At 41.9% G+C, this 20,546-nt stretch overlaps 1 protein-coding gene and 2 long non-coding RNA genes across 3 annotated transcripts in view; 2 read left to right on the forward strand and 1 right to left on the reverse strand.

Annotated features, from left to right (window-relative positions):
* The first annotated feature begins 1,133 nt into the window (after window positions 1-1,133).
* The window catches only part of LOC107396813 (kinesin heavy chain), a 75,766-nt gene continuing 56,353 nt past the window's right edge, over window positions 1,134-20,546 (forward strand). The window contains exon 1 of the mRNA XM_054738637.2: window positions 1,134-1,411. Within this exon, the coding sequence (XP_054594612.2) occupies window positions 1,280-1,411 (132 nt within the window). The 5' untranslated portion in view covers window positions 1,134-1,279. The remainder of the gene's footprint in view (window positions 1,412-20,546) is intronic.
* LOC107395573 (uncharacterized) lies at window positions 4,370-5,665 on the reverse strand. Its single transcript, XR_001574192.3, has 2 exons — window positions 5,554-5,665; window positions 4,370-5,189 (listed from the first exon to the last, which is right to left on the reverse strand). It is a non-coding gene; the product is annotated as an uncharacterized lncRNA (long non-coding RNA).
* Window positions 8,562-19,775, forward strand: LOC139070553 (uncharacterized). The gene is made up of 5 exons (XR_011521038.1): window positions 8,562-10,725; window positions 10,816-10,903; window positions 11,358-11,823; window positions 15,041-16,221; window positions 16,644-19,775. It is a non-coding gene; the product is annotated as an uncharacterized lncRNA (long non-coding RNA).

A 20,546-nucleotide genomic window follows, 5' to 3' on the forward strand; every position in this document is an offset into this window, starting at 1 on the left:
AATCCCGGAACAGTTTCCAAGCCAGACCGAGGCTCTACTGAGGCCTGTGGTCACGTGGGTCTGAGGCGGTGGTCACGTGGGTCTGATGCTCATTAATTATACAGAATTTTAGGCTTTTAATACACTTAAACAGAAGAGTGAGAAAAAAATTCACCCCCCTCAGAGTTGTCATGAGTGTAAACTAGATCATTTAAACCAAAAACATGTTCTGGTACCAGGCTGTAAACATGTTTATTTGTGCTGTGAAATTGGTATTTTTAACATGGGAGTCAATGAGGATTTGCTCGCTTCTGACACCAGCCCCCAGCGGATGAGGGGGGAACTGCAATTTGTGGTACTTCCGGGTTGAGACCAAATTTAGAGACGCATTGTGGGGGCTTGGTCGTAACTGGCTCTGGCTGCAGCCAGGCCCTTCTCCATCGGGTTAGATTTGTGCCAATAGGATCAAGAAAAACACTTTGAAGATCAAACAAAATTAAGAAATTGACAGAACAAAAATATTGACTAAAGGAAAAAAAAAGTTTCAAAAGTAAAACTTACTATAGGTGGAAAAAAAAGTCTTGGAGGCTACATCACTTCCGGGTCATTGAACTGTCACTCAAGAGAAACCACTGTCCTATGGGAGAGGACTTCTCAGAAGTCCCACCCACCCGAAAGGGTTGTGTCAGAATTGCAACCAAAAACTCAGGGATTGCAAAGGAGAAAGCCAGACAGTGTAAGTGCAAATCTGGTGGTGAGAGCAAAGCTGTGAGCAGCGAGAACAAAACTAAGGAAACTGATAACAAAAACACATACAGAGGCAAACAGAAAAAGGAAACATACTTTGTTACTGATTTTAAGAAGTTTATTCAGATCGTAAGTTTTACTTTAGAAACATTTATTTTTCCTTCAGTCAATATTTTTGTTCTGTCAATTTCTTAATTTTTGTTTGAACTTCAAAGTGTTTTTCGTGATCATTTTAAGAATCGGATTCAGATCGTAAGTTTTTCTTTTGAACCAATTTTTTCTCTCTCAATGTTTTAATATTTGTTTGATCTTCGAAGTGTTTTTTTTCTTGATCCTATTGGCACAAATCTAATCCCATACTTCTCCCCCTTCTCAACCTGCTCGAGCCCGAGCTCAAAGGACTCCATTTCCCAGAGTTCCCTAGGGCTCTGTGCTCTAGGGCGGATCCGTGCGTCTACATCATTGACCGAGCTCAGGCTGTTACCGGGGAGAACTACCTGCTGAGAGCGAACCGAGCCCAGCATCCCAACGGATCCGTGTTGTGTTGTGCGGGATGGACGCAGCAGGGTGTGGCGTGTGCGGGGTGAAGGTGATGTGCCGCTTCAGGCCGCTGAGCGACGCGGAGGGAAGCCGTGGGGACAAATTCATCCCCAAATTCAGCGGAGACGACACGGTGGTGCTTGCGGTGAGTGCCGCCCGTCTGAACCGAACCGAACCTGTTAACAACAGGCACGCCCTGCTCCAGGGTGCGCGCATATGTGGCAGCAACAAACACAATCACAAAGCAAAGCTGAGACAAAGCCTGCGGTTTGTTTGTTAAAATGAAACAACAGGACCAACCAGCGTGTGCTCAAGACATACATGGGGGCATAAGCATAACCATGATGTTTTGTAAAATAACAGCTGTTCAGTTACAGCTGCTTTACCGGTGAGTTTTAAAGTAAAACAGTTTCGCTCTATTTTTACTCGGTTATCTCCGTGACAACCGTCTCCATGACAACACGAAACAATTTGTCTCAGCATCTTTTCTAAATAAGAGAACAGGGTATCTGCGGGTCATGGACGTCACTAGGATTGAGATATAGGGGGGGCTTAGCCCCAGGAGCTTGACCTCGAACGTTTTTTGTCACACCCTGCAAAAACGTTGTCAATTAATTCATTATCTGAAGAAAATCTAACAAAACCTATTATTTTATCACTTTCCTTTCCTTTCCTACTTTTGTGCATTTTCTCTCTTCTTTTTATAAAAAATAACACTTAATCAGTTAATTAGTGGGGTCTATGTTGAAAGATTTTATGTAAGACCATTAAAAATTTGATATGTTATATTTCCAAATAAAGCTATTCATTTCAGTCTACTGCACTTAACAGGGGGAAATGTTGTAGTCATTTATTTAATTTGTTTAATTACAACTTGTTTAATTATAAATGTTACTTAAATGTGACAAAGAACAAATGAATAATTGTCAAACTTTTATTCTGCCAAATGAGTGTGCAGTTGACAGTTTTAATATATGAATAACACTGCTATGATATGGAATAAAGGAGTATATAATTACAAATACAAAATAACAGTATATATGAAAATATCGAGCAAGTAGTAGAACTTATAATACAGAAAGTCAACTATACAGATACAACTTGACATAAGGTTGCAGGTCACATGATAATTATAGTTTTTTTTTCTCAAGTTCTCTTATATGTTCACTCCTAAATAGAAAACTGTTCAATTCTGCTTGGGAACTTTGTGCTCAGGTAAATGCTCATAACGGTGCACTCGCCCCTGTTTTCTCTGTAGATCACTGACCTTGACCATGCAGATCTCCTCAGCATCAACCACCTGGTCTCTCTCCTGTTCCTCACTCACTCTCTTAAAAAAATCTTCGTATATCCATCTAGCCAACACATTGAAAAACATTTTCTATTTCTAATGCCAAGACAAATGCTACTAAGCCATTTAGTTTTCACTCACAATAATTGAAACAGGCATTGGTGGATAAATGGGACAGAATATGGACAACTGTTAGCCTAATGTAGCCTATGTTTGGTTGCTCATGATGATGGCATTTTCCATAACGTCACATTAAGCTGCCAAAATTTATGTTAAAGATAGATGAGTACAATATCTCCTTTCTTTCCCATAGGTAAACGTAGGAAATATTAAGCAACTGACAACCCACATGGAAAGAAGTCATAAACATATAGGTTTTAATATATGTTTTGATGTAGCTTTTGAATATATGTGACATTATTAAACTGGCTGTTTACTATATTATAGATACATATATGTACCTATAGTATAATATATATATTATAGAAAAAATATATAATATAGAAAAATGGTCAATAATATACACATTCGGCCATATTCTGATTCAGGTTTTTAGTGTGGAGTGATTTTTGTGCCACCAACTGGAGCGTGCTCTGCAGTCATATGCAGCCCTCTCTGCATGCTCAACTCTGTCTCTGCCTGCACAAATCTCCCTGCTGTTGCTGAACTTGCAATTTACAAAGCAATGTAGCCTCTCCGTCAGCCAATCAGACAGCTCTCCATTATGCAATCAAAGCATGTCCAGGAAATACTGCCAGGAAAATTGCACTTTTTTCAGATAAAGAGGACTTTATATAATTATATTTAATTAGGTTGATTAACCCTCCTCTTTTCCTGGGACATTTCCACTGTTCACTTCCTTTTACACATCAAGGGCTCATTTATGTCTGACCAAACAGAGAAGAAACACTTTATATGTTGAAATTAAAAGTCCTCTTTAACTGAAAAGAGTGCAATTTAACAGTTTTAGGAATAGGCAATGTGTCTTTTCTGGAAGTCAAATATGGTCACCCTAATCATGACACATGAATTACAACAAAGTATCTTGCAGGCAGTGGATGGTGACTGGTAGCTAACCAGCAGCAGAAAGCAGTTCAATTAGCTGTTAAATGGGTGTTTTTCTGTAAAGCAGTGTTTCCTGGAAATGCTTTAATTGGATAAAACAGAGCTGTCTGTGATTGACTGGTGGAGAGGCTACTTGTTGAGGAGAGCAGGGAGAGACAGAGTTGAGCCCACAGAGGGCTGCAGCTCCTGCACACAAGCGCAGAGCAGGTTCTGTTTGTGCAGACTCATTACTGTACGCTCAAGTTGGTGGCACTAAGTCACTCAATGAACTGGCTGGCTCGTTAATCATGTCACTTCAGGGGAGTTTTCCGACCATTTAACTATGACGCGGCTTTTCATTATGGTTTGCGGCATGTAAACATGCTAGCGGAGTTAGCATTAGCATGTCGGTGCGGTAGCATTTTCCTCTCTCGTCTGAACTATAACCTTGAAATATTAACGGTGTGCTGCTGTTGCTGTCTTACCCTAATGTGATGTTGAGTGACTTACAAGAGCGCTGAGCAGGGTTTGCTCATCGATATAAAGGTTTTGCTGTATAACCCCTGCCTAGGGTTGCCAACTCCCTGAAAAATAAATAAGGGACACCTCGCGGGCAGGGCCGGCCGCTCCAGGCCACCCTTCCCAGTGTGGTGATTTTTTGCTCTTTTTTTGTGTGTGGGTGTGAAAGGATTTTTTTTTTTACTATTTGACTTAAAGTTGGTTTAAGAAGATGCATATTCTTTGTGATATGAAAACATGGGAAACAAATGATCATTTAGCCATTTATTTATGGCGTGAAATTACAAAATTATTATAAGTAACAAAGGTATTTTTCTTAAACAGAAAACTGTTATGCTCAACTTTTTGTGCAAAATGACAAAAAAAAAGTAGGTCTCTTTCTTAAACGGTAGCCTGTTATGCTTTACTTTTTAGAATATAAATAGCTCTCTTTAAAACAACTCTGTTCTGCTTAACTTAAAATTGTATAAATTAATAGAAAACAACAGAAAGAGCAACGCTGTAACTGCACATTGAGTGCAATTAGAAAAGTGCAAACAGAAAGTCTGTGGAGAAGCTGTAAACATATTTGTGCCTCAAAGGCCTTGACTGTAGCCTACGGTTGAACTAAAAAAAAAGTCCAAACTCATGAACTCAAAAGCTCAATGCTACATTATGTGAAAACAGACTATTTTCTCCATTTGTATTTCTTTTGAGATCTTGCTGCATTTAGGAGTTGTCTTTCAGTACTGCAGAGTAAAACTCTGAGCAAGACATGTCACAATTTAGAGTGACAATGAGCTAACATCTAATTATTTCAGTAGAACATTTGTTCCGCACATCAGTCCACTTATTCTTCATGAGAGAGAAAATCCTCTCTGCCAATCCAGTGGAAGATGGGATGCTGAGTACAAACGATACAACAGGCTGGATGTTGGAGAGGTCAGCTGCCTGAAGAATTTCTATACACTTCTCTGCTGTTCCCTTGGACTGCCACTTTTCCTTCTCCTGAGGTCCTTTGGTGAGGTGCTCCAGAAGGCTGGTTGCAGTGACACACTCGTCATAAAGCTCATCCATAGAGATGTTTAACCTGCCAATGGAGATAAGAAGTAAACCTGGGTTATAAGCACCACATAGAACACTTACAGTGGTAAATAAATGGAAAACATTTATTGTATATTTATTGCATTGTATAGCTTTTATACAATACAATAGTTCACTTTATTATGTATTTATCCATCCTTTTAGTTTAAAATTATCCAAACAACATATAAACCAAGACAAGGCTACATCGAAACTAAACACCCAAGTTAAAAAAAAAATAGAAAAACTAATGACAAAACAGAAACAGACAACAAAAATAATAGTAAACAAGCCCCAACACAGTGGTTTTTTTTCTTCATATAAATACCTTCACTTTAACCAGAGGGTTTAAAAAAGCAATGTTTACTTACCATATCTGCTTCTGCCGTGGCCTTGTGGACGACAAACTGATCGAGGGTTCCCCGTAATTTCACGTCCTTTATTTTTTTCATGTGGCTACTACTAGACGCATGTTGCTTGAGGTCAGTGAGTCCACCATGCCCTTTGGAAAAACTGCGCCGGTACACGGTGCAGTGCGCTTTATAGGTGTTATCGCGCAGTTTTTCCAGCCAGGAATTTTCCTTTTCCCATTCCTCCCTGTATTTTTGAAGCCTTTTTTCTTCTTTCTCGGAGGGGTACTGTCGTCCGAGACTTGTACAGCAGTGTCGGCGTTAGTTTCCTGGTTGGCCGTGCTGTTTGCTGTCGTCTGTTTTCTTCCGGTATCTTCTCCCCAAGCGACCGTTCCTCGACCAATGAAATAAGCGGTAATCTGTATCGTCATATTCGTGTGTAAGCATGCGGTCAGTTCATTGGTCACAGAGCAGGCGAAGGGCTGGCTTTCAAACAAAGCGTTAATTCCGGTAATAGACTACAGACTAATTTTGATCCATACTATATTACGGGACAAAGTGCGTCCCTTTTGAGTTCAATACGGGACGTGCACTTGTGTTTCTAAATACGGGACGATTCCGTTTTTCAAGGGACGGTTGGCAACCCTACCCCTGCCCCTGACTTGTCAACAAAGCTGCCGGGCTTAAGGGGAGGAAGTCCTTTCTTGATACTTCCTGTGTGTGACGGTGTAGTTCTATATTCATTAATTATTATTTCTGTTTCAGACTAAAAAAAAAAAAACTCATGTACCAACTACCCGTGTCGTGATTGTGTTGAGCATGTAGATGTGAACAAATAAAAAAAAGTTAACTGAAAAAATAAAATAAACCAAAATGATAGGGGGGCTTGTGATTAAAACGGACCTAACGACGTCAGCGCTGCGGGTCCTTAAAAAGTCTTAAATTAGCTTTTCCAAATATAAGGCCTTAAAAGTCCCTCAAAATGACAAATAACACCCACTACAAACAATCAAATAACCCTTCGTTTTGAGCTATAAATCATGAATGTTCTCTAAACATTGTGGTCGTACCGTTCATTTGTTTGAGAATATTTAAATAAAAACAAATGTCATCAGGCAGTAATCATTGTTAAATTCATAATTATTCTCGGAGAGAGACCAACTCTTATCTGCCCCTGGGAGCCCCGTAATGCATGCATCATTTCAACATGGGGGTGTCCGCGACACGGTTTATATGCAGGTAGCGGCGCTGCGGCTGCTTTATATAGCGACTCGTTGCATTCTCCCTCAACCCAAATCACGCATTTTAGCTAAAACACTAACGCTAGCTTGCAGGGCCGTTGCTAGCTATGTTGGCGCCCTAAGCACAAAGGCTTTGTGCCCCCCCCCCCCCCCCCCTGGAAAAAATAACACAATAACGCAGTATGTGCAAGCGCCTTAACTTCTCTTTAATTCTCTTGTATGCACAAACTGCTTATTATTTCCAAAAAGTAGGATTGAAATTTACATAATATAACATACTCAACACAGGAACTCCATATTGTTATTATTTAGAACTATGTAACAGGTTCACACAACACAAGCACCGGTTGTAGCACATGTGTTTCTCCAGTGTAATTTTCAGATGCTTTTTCAGACCCAGGACTCACTCTGTCTGTAGGTGTGCTTTACTTTGTTATTCCTGGTCAGGGCTGGGTGACGTTGTAGAAGGTTCAGATGTGATGGCTGACAACTGATCTTGAGCTCTTGAACTGCTGGTGGATGGCTGATCTGAACTTTTGGCATGAGCTCCTCCTTGAATGTACTTGTTCATTGAGCCTGCATTCAAACACAAAAAGATAATTTGTCATATTCATTCTATAATAAAGATAAAACCATGGTAAAAAAACATACTGCAATAGATTATTTATAGGTTTATATTGGCTTGTAAATCACTGGCATGTGACATGACTAAATTCAAAACTATTTAACCTTTATTAAGAACTAGAGAGGCACAATATACACATTTTATAAACAACTAGAAAATTCTGAATATGAAGGGAGGAGGTTAGCATAATGGACTTTTTTCTTCAAATTATACCATCAGCAGCTGATGTTCCTCTTGGCCCATAAATGTTTATGAAATATATATCAACATGGAGCAAATACCTAATTAGAAAATAGGTTTGTCTAATTTTTCATATTAAATCTCAGTTACATAGCCTATAGGCCACATGGGCTATTTAATAATGATATAAATCATGTCCATAGTTAACTCATGATTAATCACAAACAGCCGCTTATTACTTTACCTTGACTGTGTTTTTGTCCTTCCTGTTGTTGTGATATTTATCAAGTATTTGGGTGGACAAATATGATTCATTTGTTTATTTCTGTTTCAAAACACTGTTCAGACTTATTTGTTGATACAAGTCGCATGAACAGACTGAATAAAAGGAATTTTCCCTTTGTTGCAGTGCTGATTCAGAAGAGAATAATTGCATTTAGGAAGATGATGACTTGCTGTTTTTTTCTCCAGCAGTTTAAAGCTCTAAAGCTTCTCTGAGTTTCTCTCCCTCTCAGCCTCTCACTCAGCTACTAATGAACGCCCGGTAGGCGGACGGGAGGCTGCGGGACAGAGTGGCGCATTATACTTTTAACAGACTGGAGAAGCAGAGAACGAAATCTGCCCAAACCACGCAGATAGAGTCAAAATGTTAAATGTGCGGAAGCAGAGTGCGAAAAACACCAAATAAAAGTCCTGAAAAGCAGCATGCTTACCAAACTTGGCAAAATCTGACCAAAAACAGATTAATTAACAGCTGTAACAAGTCCGAATTTAAGCTAGGTCAAACGACCCTCTGAACTTGACCACACGGGTGTTTAGAATTAGAAATAGATAAAAAATTAAGAATTTCCATTAAAATACTTGTCTTACCTGCAATCAAATAACAGCATCATCCCGCTGTTTTTTCTTTTGTCTCTTTACTGCCCTGGACTCCTGCAGCCTTTTTGGAGCCATGACTGTGGTCGCTGCATCCTCCGCAGGTGTCTGCGGGGGTGGGGGGTGGGGCGGACGGACGGATGGTGTGACACGGTCCATCTCCTTTCCTTTTTGTATTGTTTTCTCTCTGTAAACATGCTAACTTGCTTTGCACATCTTGTACTTGAAATCTGTCTTCATCATATATATTATTTTTTCTTAAGCTTGCGTTTGATGGTGCCCCTCCCCCGGCGTGGTGCCCTACGCGCTGTGTGTGGTGTGCGTGTGCGGAGCGCCGGCGCTGGTGCATAGATATGCAAATCACCATGACGTTGACCGTTTTTTGTCACAATTCTGCTCAGGACGAGGGATTTGGTAACGACGGCCAAAAACCACACAGTCTGATCCCGGCCAAAGACAAATCCAAAACATTGTGAGATTATTAAATGAAATATTCTTAACGTTTCAATCAACCAAGATTTCTGATCATTACGGAAGCGTATTGCATTCTCTTTAAAAAAGTAAAAAGCTTAATTTTTCGGAATTACTAAACGAAGTTTTACAAAAAATAAAGAAAACAGCTTTGTTTTTCTGAATTAACGTGATAAGTTTTAGAAAAATAAATAAAAACGGCTCTGTTTTTATGAATTGTTTTTCTCTGCTGATGTGCGTACAAAAATGATATAAAAGGCAAAACCAAAAGAAAAGACATAAATCATTTTGCCTGTATTTTTTTCAAGTGAAGGCTATATGCTTCCGTAGATCATCATACAAAGAACAAATCATTTAAATTATCGTTTAAAGGACCCTCTCTTCTCTTGTCTCTCAGTTAATACAAAGTGTTACAAAATCCCTACAATAAAAAGTTCCAATCTTCTGGTTAAATAACTCAGTGGTCCATAAGATTGATTCCATACTCGATATGCAATCGTAATGTCGCATGGTCCTTAAAGGCACAGTCCGCAGGATGACACCGTCAGGGTGAGGAGGAGGAGATTTTTAAAGGAGACATAACATGAAAAACACACTTTTTTATCCATTAACACAGTGTGTTTCACATTTTAAGTGTCTAAGTGAGCAAAAAGGCTTATATTATTCACTGGAGTTGCTATTTAGATATTTAATAATTAAGTTTTGGGCATATTTGTCCACCCGTTCAGTTTTTCACATTATCTATTACATCTATTTCGTCAGGATAACTACCAAATATGGTAATGGCCCTCGGCTAAACACAGAGCCAATCCGCCATTTTTTCTTCTCGCTAAGATTTTTTGTAGTCCTATTGGAAAAATGCAGAATGCCTGGTTATTTTAGCCACACACAGCTCAAAACTGTTCCTCGTTTTAAGGAAGCGTGGTGGGGCAGTATTTAAACCCAGGAGCTGATGACACTACTGCTAAAAAAAACACAGAAGAAAAAGTAGTGTGTGTGTTTGTGTGTGTGTGAGTGTGAGTGTGAGTGTGTGTGTGTGTGTGTGCGCGCGCGCGCGCGTGGTTCGTTCGGTGTCTCCAGGCTACTGACCAAGTACCGAGGGCTTCATCTATCTAAAAGGAGTTTTTTCCATCTGAATGTGGCAGCAACGGGACACAGCAGCAGAGCGGTAAGCTTCATATCACTCTAAAATGTCGACAAACTTTACTTTAGATTTACGGGCATTAGCAGCACTAAAGCGTTAGCATCCGGCTTGCTATCGCTAGCACAGTATGCTAGTAAAGTTAGCACCCAGATTAATGTGGATTTGGCTGATTTTCGTGGAATAAAACGTGATTTCTGATCAACGCCTTCTTTTACACCAGATGATAACCTCCCACTGATTGTAGCAGCAGAGAGCCTGTGTGTTATTCTACGTGAGTGTGATGTAATCTTAGCATCCAGTAAATAAAGTCCCATATCAGCTAAAATGCAGCGTGACAAAGTCATTAAAGTGCGTCAACACAGTGGATTTAATAGAGTTTTAAAGAACGATCTCTGAGTGTAGTGAGGTTAGTTTTTTGTCTCACTGCAGATATAAAAACTAACTGCATCAGTCAGACGCAGCAAAGCTCACCGTCTGTATGAGCGTGAGCGTCGGAAAGCTGATAAAATCAGCTGTAAAATAATTAAAACAAAAGTAGAAATGGTCCTTTGCTTTTTTAGAGTCAACATCCAGAAGACTGGAGCCGTGTTTCACTGACAGGCTGTCAGACTAAAGCCCTGATGAGCTCAGCTGGGATAAACTGGTCTGATGTTTAGGTACGTGAAGATCTGCTTCTCCAAGGCCTTGAGATGCTAGTAAAAAATAATTTAGCCAGCTTGCTAATGTTACTTTTCTTCTCCTCTAAGGAACACAGAACATTCTGATGTTGAAGCTTCACGTGACCTACTGAGGAAGGAGACCCACCAGTAAAGAGACGGTCTGGACCAGACCAAAGTGAGTGATGACACCTCAGCCACCCTCATCATTAAGAACACCTCACCCCCTGAATCACTCCGTCTGATGACAGCAGAGTGATTTATTTGATGTTTTACTTCTTTAGTCTGTTTAGAAATTGTTGAATTACATTATTTTCTGTAATCGACCATCTGATCTGGACGTGTACAGAATAACTTTCCCCAAGTTCAGCAGCAGCTGGCCTACAAAAACAGCTGCAGCATGTAGTAAGTCTGTCTGCACTGCTCTCTAATGAGCTTCCTTTCATAAGGAATCATTTGTATAATTTTAGTGTCACTATTTTATTACATTTGTAGGAATATGAAGTCACTGCAGCAAAGTGAACTTGTGAACAAACACAAACGTGACTATAAACATGAAAGCTAAAGAACCAACTTTCCTAAAGCTGCTTGTAAACAAAATATGTCATTAAAGTTATCGTCTATCATTGCAGAATATGGCGATGACATCATGGAACTGGTCTTTGGAAAAGTTTTCCCTGAATCAACTCCGTTTCTAGATGAGGTAGAGAAGATCTGCATCTCACCAACCCTCTGGTCTCAGTATTCAGACAACGGAGGTCTCCCACTGTTATCCAGGACCAGTTTGAAGCCCACATACTGCCCCTCCCTCATCACCAGGAAACATCAATCCGTATCCTGAGGACAACAGAAGACGGCAGGAGGACAGGAACTCTGAGACCTAGATACCACCAGCACCGGGACACAAAGCACCTGTGTGTACAACGCCTGTTTAACTACTAAAGCCTGTTTATTATATTGTTCTACTTATTTGCTGTGAGGTTAATACTTAGAAAATTTGTATATTAATGTAAACAATAAAAAAATCACTGATTGTATGTTTTCTTTTAGATGTAATGGTCCAAACTCAGCCTTGTAGACATTTATTGCATCCTGTAGGTAAATACAAAGGATCTTTCATGGCGGTTAAAACGAAGAGTCGGAGTACCCGGCCCGGAGGGTTACCGGGGTCCCACCCTGGAGCCAGGCCTGGGGTTGGGGCCCGTGAGCGAGCGCCTGGTGGCCGGGCTTTCGCCCATGGGGCCCGGCCGGGCCCAGCCCGAACCGGATACATGGGCTCGTCCAACTGTGGACCCACCACCCGCAGGAGGAACATGAAGGGTCCGGTGCAATGCGAATCGGGTGGCAGACCAAGGCGGGAGCCTTGGCGGTCCAATCCCCGGACAAGAAAACTAGTTTTTGGGACATGGAACGTCACCTCGCTGGCGGGGAAGGAGCCGGAGCTTGTGGCAGAGGTTGAGCGATACCGGCTAGATATAGTCGGACTCACCTCGACACATTGCATTGGCTCTGGAACCCGAGACCTGGAGAGGGGTTGGACACTCTACTTTGCTGGAGTTGCTCCGGGTGAGAGGCGGAGGGCTGGGGTTGGCTTTTTGTTAACCCCGAGACTCTCTGCCTGTGTGTTGGGGTTTACCCCGAAGGGACGAGAGGGTAGCTTCCCTGCGCCTTCGGGTCGGGGAACGGGTCCTGACTGTTGTTTGTGCTTATGGGCCAAATATCAGTTCAGAGGACCCACCCTTTTTGGAGTCCCTGGGACGAGTGCTAGATAGTGCTCCATCAGGGGACTCCATTGTCCTGCTGGGGGACTTCAATGCTCACGTGGGCAATGACAGCTTGACCTGGAGGGGTGTGATTGGGAGGAACGGCCCACCTAATCTGAACTCGAGCGGTGTTTTGTTATTGGACTTCTGTGCAAGCCGCAGTTTGGCCATAACGAACACCATGTTCGAACATAAGGATGCCCACCGGTACACTTGGTACCAGGGCAGCCTAGGTCACAGGTCGATGATAGATTTTGTAGTCGTATCATCTGATCTGCGGCCATATGTTTTGGACACCCGAGTGAAGAGAGGGGCGGAGCTGTCAACTGATCACCACCTGGTGGTGAGTTGGATCAGATGGCAAGGGAACATGCCGCGTAGACCTGGTAGACCAATACGCATAGTGAGGGTCTGCTGGGAACGCCTGGCAGAAGAACCTGTCAAGACGGTCTTCAACTCCCACCTCCGGCAGAGCTTTGACCACATCCCGAGAGCAGTGGGGGACATTGAGTCCGAGTGGGCCTTGTTCCACTCTGCGATTGTCGAGGCGGCTGTTGCTAGCTGTGGTCGATAGGTGGCCGGTGCCAGTCGTGGTGGCAACCCCCGTACCCGCTGGTGGACACCAGAGGTTCGGGGAGCCGTCAGGCTGAAGAAGGAGGCCTACAGGGCGTGGCTGGTCTGTGGGTCTCCGGAGGCAGCAGACAGGTACCGGATAGCCAAGCGGGGTGCAGCAGTGGCAGTTGCCGAGGCAAAATCTCGGGCGTGGGAGGAGTTTGGTGAGGCCATGGAGAAAGACTATCGATCGGCTCCAAAGAGGTTCTGGCAAACTGTCCGGCGCCTCAGGAGAGGAAGGCAGCAACTCGCTCACATTGTTTACAGTGGGGATGGGGAGCTGCTGACGTCAACTGAGGCTATAGTCGGACGGTGGAAGGAATACTTTGAGGAGCTCCTCAATCCCACCAATGCGCATTCCGAGGAGGAACCAGAGCTGGGAGGCCTGGGGATGGACAGTCCGATCTCGGGGGCAGAAGTTGCTGAGGTAGTCAAACAACTACACAGCGGCGGAGCCCCGGGGGCGGATGAGGTTCGTCCTGGGTATCTCAAGGCTATGGATGTTGTAGGGCTGTCATGGTTGACACGTCTCTACAACATTGCATGGTCATCGGGGGCAGTTCCTAGGGAGTGGCAGACCGGGGTGGTGGTCCCCATCTTTAAGAAGGGTGACCTGAGGGTGTGTTCCAACTATAGGGGGATCACACTCCTCAGCCTCCCTGGAAAGGTCTACGCCAAGGTACTGGAGAGGAGGGTCCGATCGATAGTTGAATCTCAGATAGAGGAGGAGCAATGTGGTTTTCGTCCTGGCCGTGGAACTGTGGACCAGCTCTATACCCTTGCAAGGGTGATGGAGGGGGCATGGGAGTTTGCCCAACCAATCCACATGTGCTTTGTGGATTTGGAGAAGGCTTATGACCGTGTCCCCAGGGGCACCCTGTGGGGGACGCTCCAGGAGTATGGGGTGGGTGGCTTTCTGTTAAGGGCCATTCAGTCCCTTTACCAGAGGAGCGTGAATTTGGTCCGCATAGCCGGTAGTAAGTCGGACCTGTTCCCAGTGAGGGTTGGACTCCGCCAGGGCTGCCCTTTGTCAACGGTTCTGTTCATCACTTTTATGGACAGAATTTCTAGACGCAGCCGTGGTGTGGAGTGTGTCGAGTTTGGTGGCAGGAGAATCTCGTCTCTGCTTTTTGCGGATGATGTGGTCCTCCTAGCTTCATCCAGCTCTGACCTTCAGCTCTTGCTGGGTAGGTTCGCGGCCGAATGTGAAGCGGCTGGGATAAGGATCAGCACCTCCAAATCTGAGACCATGGTTCTCGACCGGAAAAGGGTGGCTTGCCACCTCCGGGTCGGGGGAGAGGTCCTACCTCAAGTGGAGGAGTTTAAGTATCTCGGGGTCTTGTTCACGAGTGAGGGTAGGAGGGATCGGGAGATCGACAGGCGGATTGGTTCGGCGTCTGCAGTGATGCGGACGCTGAGCCGATCTGTCGTGGGGAAGAGGGAGCTGAGCCAGAAAGCCAGGCTCTCGATTTACCGGTCGATCTACGTCCCAATCCTCACCTATGGTCATGAGCTTTGGGTAATGACCGAAAGAACGAGATCGCGGATACAAGCGGCCGAAATGAGTTTCCTCCGTAGGGTGGCCGGGCTCAGCCTTAGAGATAGGGTGAGGAGCTCGGACATTCGGGAGGGACTCGGAGTAGAACCGCTGCTCCTCCGGATCGAAAGGAGCCAGTTGAGGTGGTTTGGGCATCTGGTCAGGATGCCTCCTGGACGCCTCCCCGGGGAGGTGTTTCGGGCATGTCCTTCCGGCAGAAGGCCCCCGGGTCGACCCAGGACACGTTGGAGAGATTACATCTGTAATCTGGTCCGGGAACGCCTTGGGGTCCTGCCGGAGGAGCTGGTGGACAAGGCCGGGGAGAGGACGGCCTGGAGCTCCCTAATTGGGATGCTGCCCCTGCGACCCGGACCCGGATAAGCGGAGGAAGACGAAGACGAAGGTAAATACACAGAACAGGCTCAGATCCAGGATGACCCAGCATGCTCTTCTTCCATTCTGGCTGTTAGGGATTGTATCAATAACTCAATGCCTACTGATGTTTTCACCTAACGGTATTTATTTAGAATGCAGGTCAGATTTAACTATATTTGTTAGCAAAGCAGACTGATCTTGGGAATTTCACTGCAGCACTGATGTCCACCTGTGTGTACACATTAGAGAGAATTACCACTTTACAGCTAAACACATATTTAATAAAGATATAGGCTACGCATTGCAGACAATAAAAACAAAGTTGTAAGCATTAGAATTATAATGATCAAATTAAAGAACATTGAGAAATGTTCTTTATTTTTGACTAGAATCTCAAATCTTTAAATTAAAATGTGACTGCTTTTTATCCATTTTCAGCCTTAAGACACCCAATATAAAATAAGACTACTTATAAAATTATTTATAATTATATGTATGTATATAGATAGAGATCTTAATAAAATATATTCTTTTAATGGTGTTTTCATGAGCTGTATCATTTTTTTAAAACATTTTTTATAGAAATAAATAAGCAAGCAGCATTCCTTGTGTGTGTGTGTGCGCGCGCACGTGCCTGCTCGCTTGTCCCTCCGTCGGCCGTGACGGGTGTGTGTGAGTGACTACAGACAAATGCATGAGAGTTAGCAGCCTTGAAACAGCTTGATGAACTACTCTCCCCACATGTTTTAAAAATGCTAATATGCTATGCTAAATAATGATTTCTCTATAGAACTACAAAGTCCGGCTGGGGGAGGAGAGTACAGGTCTGCACTATGGAGGGGGGCGGAGTTTACAGCTCCTCCTCCAGTTTAAAGAGACAGTACCCCAAAACGGCTCGTTCTCAAGACTCTCCTCAGAACAGGGGTAGATGAGGGTCTGTAGAGCAACAATAATGAGGAAATCAGACCAAAGAACTGCAGTTCCACTGTATTTAGACCCCAACTGAAGGATTTAGATGTAAAAAGGAATAACTTAAAAGCATGTTATGTCTCCTTTAAATTCGAACGGCTGTTGCTCACTCCCCCGCCCTTCCTGAAAGAGCCGAAAGCCACACCTCCCAATGTGCACGCGCAGGAAAAGCAGAGTCAACGTCGGAGCATTGCTTCTTGTAATAGAGCTGAGCTAGTGTTAGCAATGGAGTTATCTGAGGTAAGAAAGTTGTATTTAACCAGCACATTAAACACTTACTGTTTACAAAAGGCATTTTATAAAGAATATCTATAAATATATTTATATTTTAAAATACCAGTAACAGTTGGCAATCTATATTGTAAATAAAATTAATCCTATCAAATTGTTAGCATTTTATTACAAGTAACTAGCTTATTTTTAATTGCTTTGCCATTCAAGATGGGATGAATATATCAAAGCATATAATTTATGTGGAAATCATGAATAAACACTGCATTCTGTGTAGTCCTCCTATAATCATGGTTGTTTTGATAGGGTTTCTGTTTATTGTTGGTTTAGCCCAAATTTTGACTAGATGTAAACCTGATGTGTGTCAAAATTGATTAATATGCAAGAGTACTTTTTATATTAGTATAATTTTTTTTTCTAATACAATTTAGAGTTCAGTGATTGAGGAATCCTCTGAGGAAGAGTTTGAACCTCCTATTGCATCCTCAAGACATGGTGCAAAAAAGGAGATGCCCACCATCAACTCAAAGCCGTGGTGCATCCAGAGGCCGTGGTGCATCCAGAGGCCGAAGAAGTGTGAGACACTCAGCTGTGGACCTTGGAGATGAAGATCTCTCTCGAGTTCGGAATCTTTGTTCCGAGTGAATAGACTTTGAACGTGTAAGCATAACAAAATTACACTAAATTATCCTAAAAACTGTTGCTTTTGTAGCAACACATACAGAACCTGAACCCTCATTAGGCTATTGATATCCTTACCATGGTGCTGGACAGACACTGGTGTTCTCTTTGATGTACTTGCCCTCTCTGGTCCACCTGCCACAACACCTCCAACCAACATGGTGTGTATGCTCCCACTGCAGAGATATGCCAACTGATTTGGAAAAGAAATGCTGCCAACAGCCTCCCCAGACATGTATTTCAACTGTACCACACATGGAGGAGTTTATTCTGCAAAATTCCCTGACCCCAATGGTAACTACACTGGTTTTATTCCAAGACGATTGTAAATAAATGTATATATTTGATATTTTACATAAGTTTGTTTTTAGATATTTTTGTTTGATGCTCTAATAAAGTGGTCTAAAGCATAACTTTGTTTTGTATTTGTAAAAATACCATAAATTTTAACACTCCTGCACAAAAACAAAAAATTATGTCTACCTCCAACATTTTACATAGATTTTTTAATTATTAGTCCTTATTTCCCCAAAATATATCTTTATTAAAAAAAAAACACAGGAAACAAAAATAAAGAAGGTTTTGGGTTTTCTCTTGCCTCCCCCAACACCTGTGTCTGTGGCAAAGTTTTACCTGTAAATAAAAAATAAACTCAATTAGCAATGGACTATTGTGTGGAAGATGTAAGGCAGATAATGTTTTATTTTACCATCACCGCAAGTCCGTAGGTGTTGTAGAAGTTCCTCTGTTGATGGTGCAGGGACTCCGGACAGCAAACCATAACGCCTTGGATCCTCAGGCCTTAGCTTGTAGCGTCGAGGAAGACCTTTCTTGCTTGTCAAACGTCGGTCAGTTGCTTCTGGGATATTACAGTCATGAACTGTATCCTCTATGTTAATTTCTTGCAGAGTCTCAAGTTGTAATGTTTTTTGTAATGCTGCTCCAGTCCTGTGAACAAAAGCTTTTTATTAACTATGCGCTATTGCTGTTTTATAGAATGTTAAACGAAAGGAATTACCTTATATGTATATAAGGTGCGTGGTCCTCATCACCGCTGTCATCAGTACCGCTGTCCATCTCGATGGTTTCGTCCTCCTCTGAAGACAAATCAACTTCTGTTTCTCTGTTTGGTGACCATGTGTCATCTGATGACTTTATCCTGAATATACACAATATAAAGTTTTTAGTATGGAAAATTAGACACATTTTATTAACATCTGAATACTTACACAGAGTTTTGAATATTGTTGAACTCTTTCTCGTCAATGTTTGCTTCAATTCCCACACAAGATAACCTAAAAAAGTAATTATTGTTTACTTTTCCTGACAAATGTGACAGCCAAATACAAATACAACCTTGTACTTACATTTGTGAAGATCCTTCTTTTTTAGTTTCACCTTGTTCCATCACCTCCAAATTATCATCCCTATGAAAATAAAATACAAGCACAAGAATATGATTAGAATCAATACATATTTTGTCATTTTGAAGGTAACAGACCTCGTCTATTGGCCGTCATCATCACCCTCTCCTTATTTTTCTCACTCTACTTATTACGCATTTCTCTGTATCCACTGAATTCCTTCTTTACAAATAATTTCCTGTCTCTCTCTTTACATTTTAAAAACACAATTGTGTTATTTTTTTCTCATAAACTTTGAAATAAAAATATAATTTTTTAAAATATGTTTAATTTTGTTGTTGTGAAGTGTCTCAAGAGTTTTATCCTGAGAGGCGCTATATAAAATGTAGTTTTACTATTTATTTCTATACATTTTTTTATAGTCATTCATTATCCCCATGCTTTCGTTCTTTTTTAAAAAAGAACGAAAGCATGGATTTAGAAAGACACAGAACACACCTAAGACATTCATTATCCCATTTCTAGAATTTTTTCAAAATAATCCAACACTAACTTAAAACAGAGGCAAAATTATAATATTCCTGGTAGAGGTTTTTATGCAGCTATTTACCTTTCAGATGATTCTCCATGAATGCTAGACAGAGCTGGCACTGGTGTTGGAGAAATACACAGTTGGCGCTTCAATGGTGTAGATGTTGATGCTTCTTATTTGGACTGATGACTGCAAAAAACAAAGCCCAAAAATTAGTGATCACAAGCTAAACAAGTCTCTCCAGCCTTCACAGATTTTTGCACGAGCTGATTATCATTCCTTTTATTTTAATATGGAGTTTTCACGTAGGTAAGACCACAAACTCAGACGGTAATCTGTACACGTGGCCCACCAAGGTTAGCACAATATGTCTTTCAGTGCTAATGGAAACGTAAGGTTTCGGATAGGTTCCTGATCAATCACACCTAATTCTAACTGCTGAATCATCTCCTCAGACTTCTACAAGTGCTACATGAGCTGCTGATTACTCATTTTAATCAAACACGCAGCTCAGGAAAGTGTAAACACCTAATTCAGCTTTCAAGATGCTAACTGAACCCCGCTAACGGGGAAGTTATAAACAAGAGCTTAAAACAATATACTGATGTGGCCTATAGTTAAACGCCACACTAATCATTAGCTCTCATATAAACAAAAAACTAAAATCCCCTTTCGTTACTCAAACATATTCCAAATATAGCATAAACAGTTCGACTAGCATCGATTCATGTCGACTTAGCATTCAAGCTAATGCTACATTAGCCAATAGGACACCAAGCATACAAAGCTGGTTTGCTCTATTACTTCTTTCAGTGAAAGAAAGATTATAAGTAAATTTATCCGAAAAACAATAAATAACTTACCTGTCTAAAAGATACTTTGCCAACTCTTCATCCGTTTTCAGGCCGTGTAGATCACGAAAATCTCTCCATCGTGTGTAAAACAATCTCCAATGTAAATTCTACTCGACTGTCTTAAATGTCTTACAGCCACTTTTGAAGACGGGCTTTTAATCTTTTTAAATGTTTTTTGAGATGTGGAAGGCAGTCGAGGAATCGGTAATTTGGGGTTTTGTTGCTCCATGTTTCTGCAGTAAGCCAAGTGAGGCGCGTGACTCTGTTGTGCACGCTGAGACCTGCTCTGCTCGATGATTGACAGCTGCCCCCTGGTGGAAACGCAGCGCTATTGGTCAACGCGTTAGGCTTGCAGAAATATTGGCTGAGCTCTACAGGGCAGGGGAGGGACTTAGGAGAAAATTGAAATATTAAAGATTATTTACTTTTTTTAATAAAATTGGGTCAGATGGTCAAAATCAAACATTTTTAAAGTTATTCTACATTTAAATGTTGCAGACTGTGCCTTTAATTAGATGTAAATTAACTTTTTTTTCAATTGTTTAGCTGATAATAACAGATAACACGATAATAAATCACAGTATATTTAGTGCCAACCACAGCCTTAAGACATGTGTTGAAAATGCCCAAGTCCATACTTATGAGAGCACCTTGTTCAGTAGTAGAAGAAGCCTTTTGCGCATCTTTTTCTGAATGTGAAGTTATTAATGAGGTCATCTGATGCTATGCTGCTTCTGAGCTCAACTGAACTTATGGCAGTCAGACCACTTAAGTGTTCTCGTGCCATAGATGAGCCTTGGCTTTGAAATGCTTCAGTCAGCAGCAGCAACTAACAAGGAGAGCTAGGGTTCACGTCTACCTTCAGCATTGACCTCGTTATGACCAGAAATCCATTATACAAGC

Source organism: Nothobranchius furzeri, chromosome 7, assembly GCF_043380555.1.
Source record: "Nothobranchius furzeri strain GRZ-AD chromosome 7, NfurGRZ-RIMD1, whole genome shotgun sequence".
In the NCBI taxonomy this organism is placed as follows: Eukaryota; Metazoa; Chordata; class Actinopteri; order Cyprinodontiformes; family Nothobranchiidae; genus Nothobranchius; species Nothobranchius furzeri.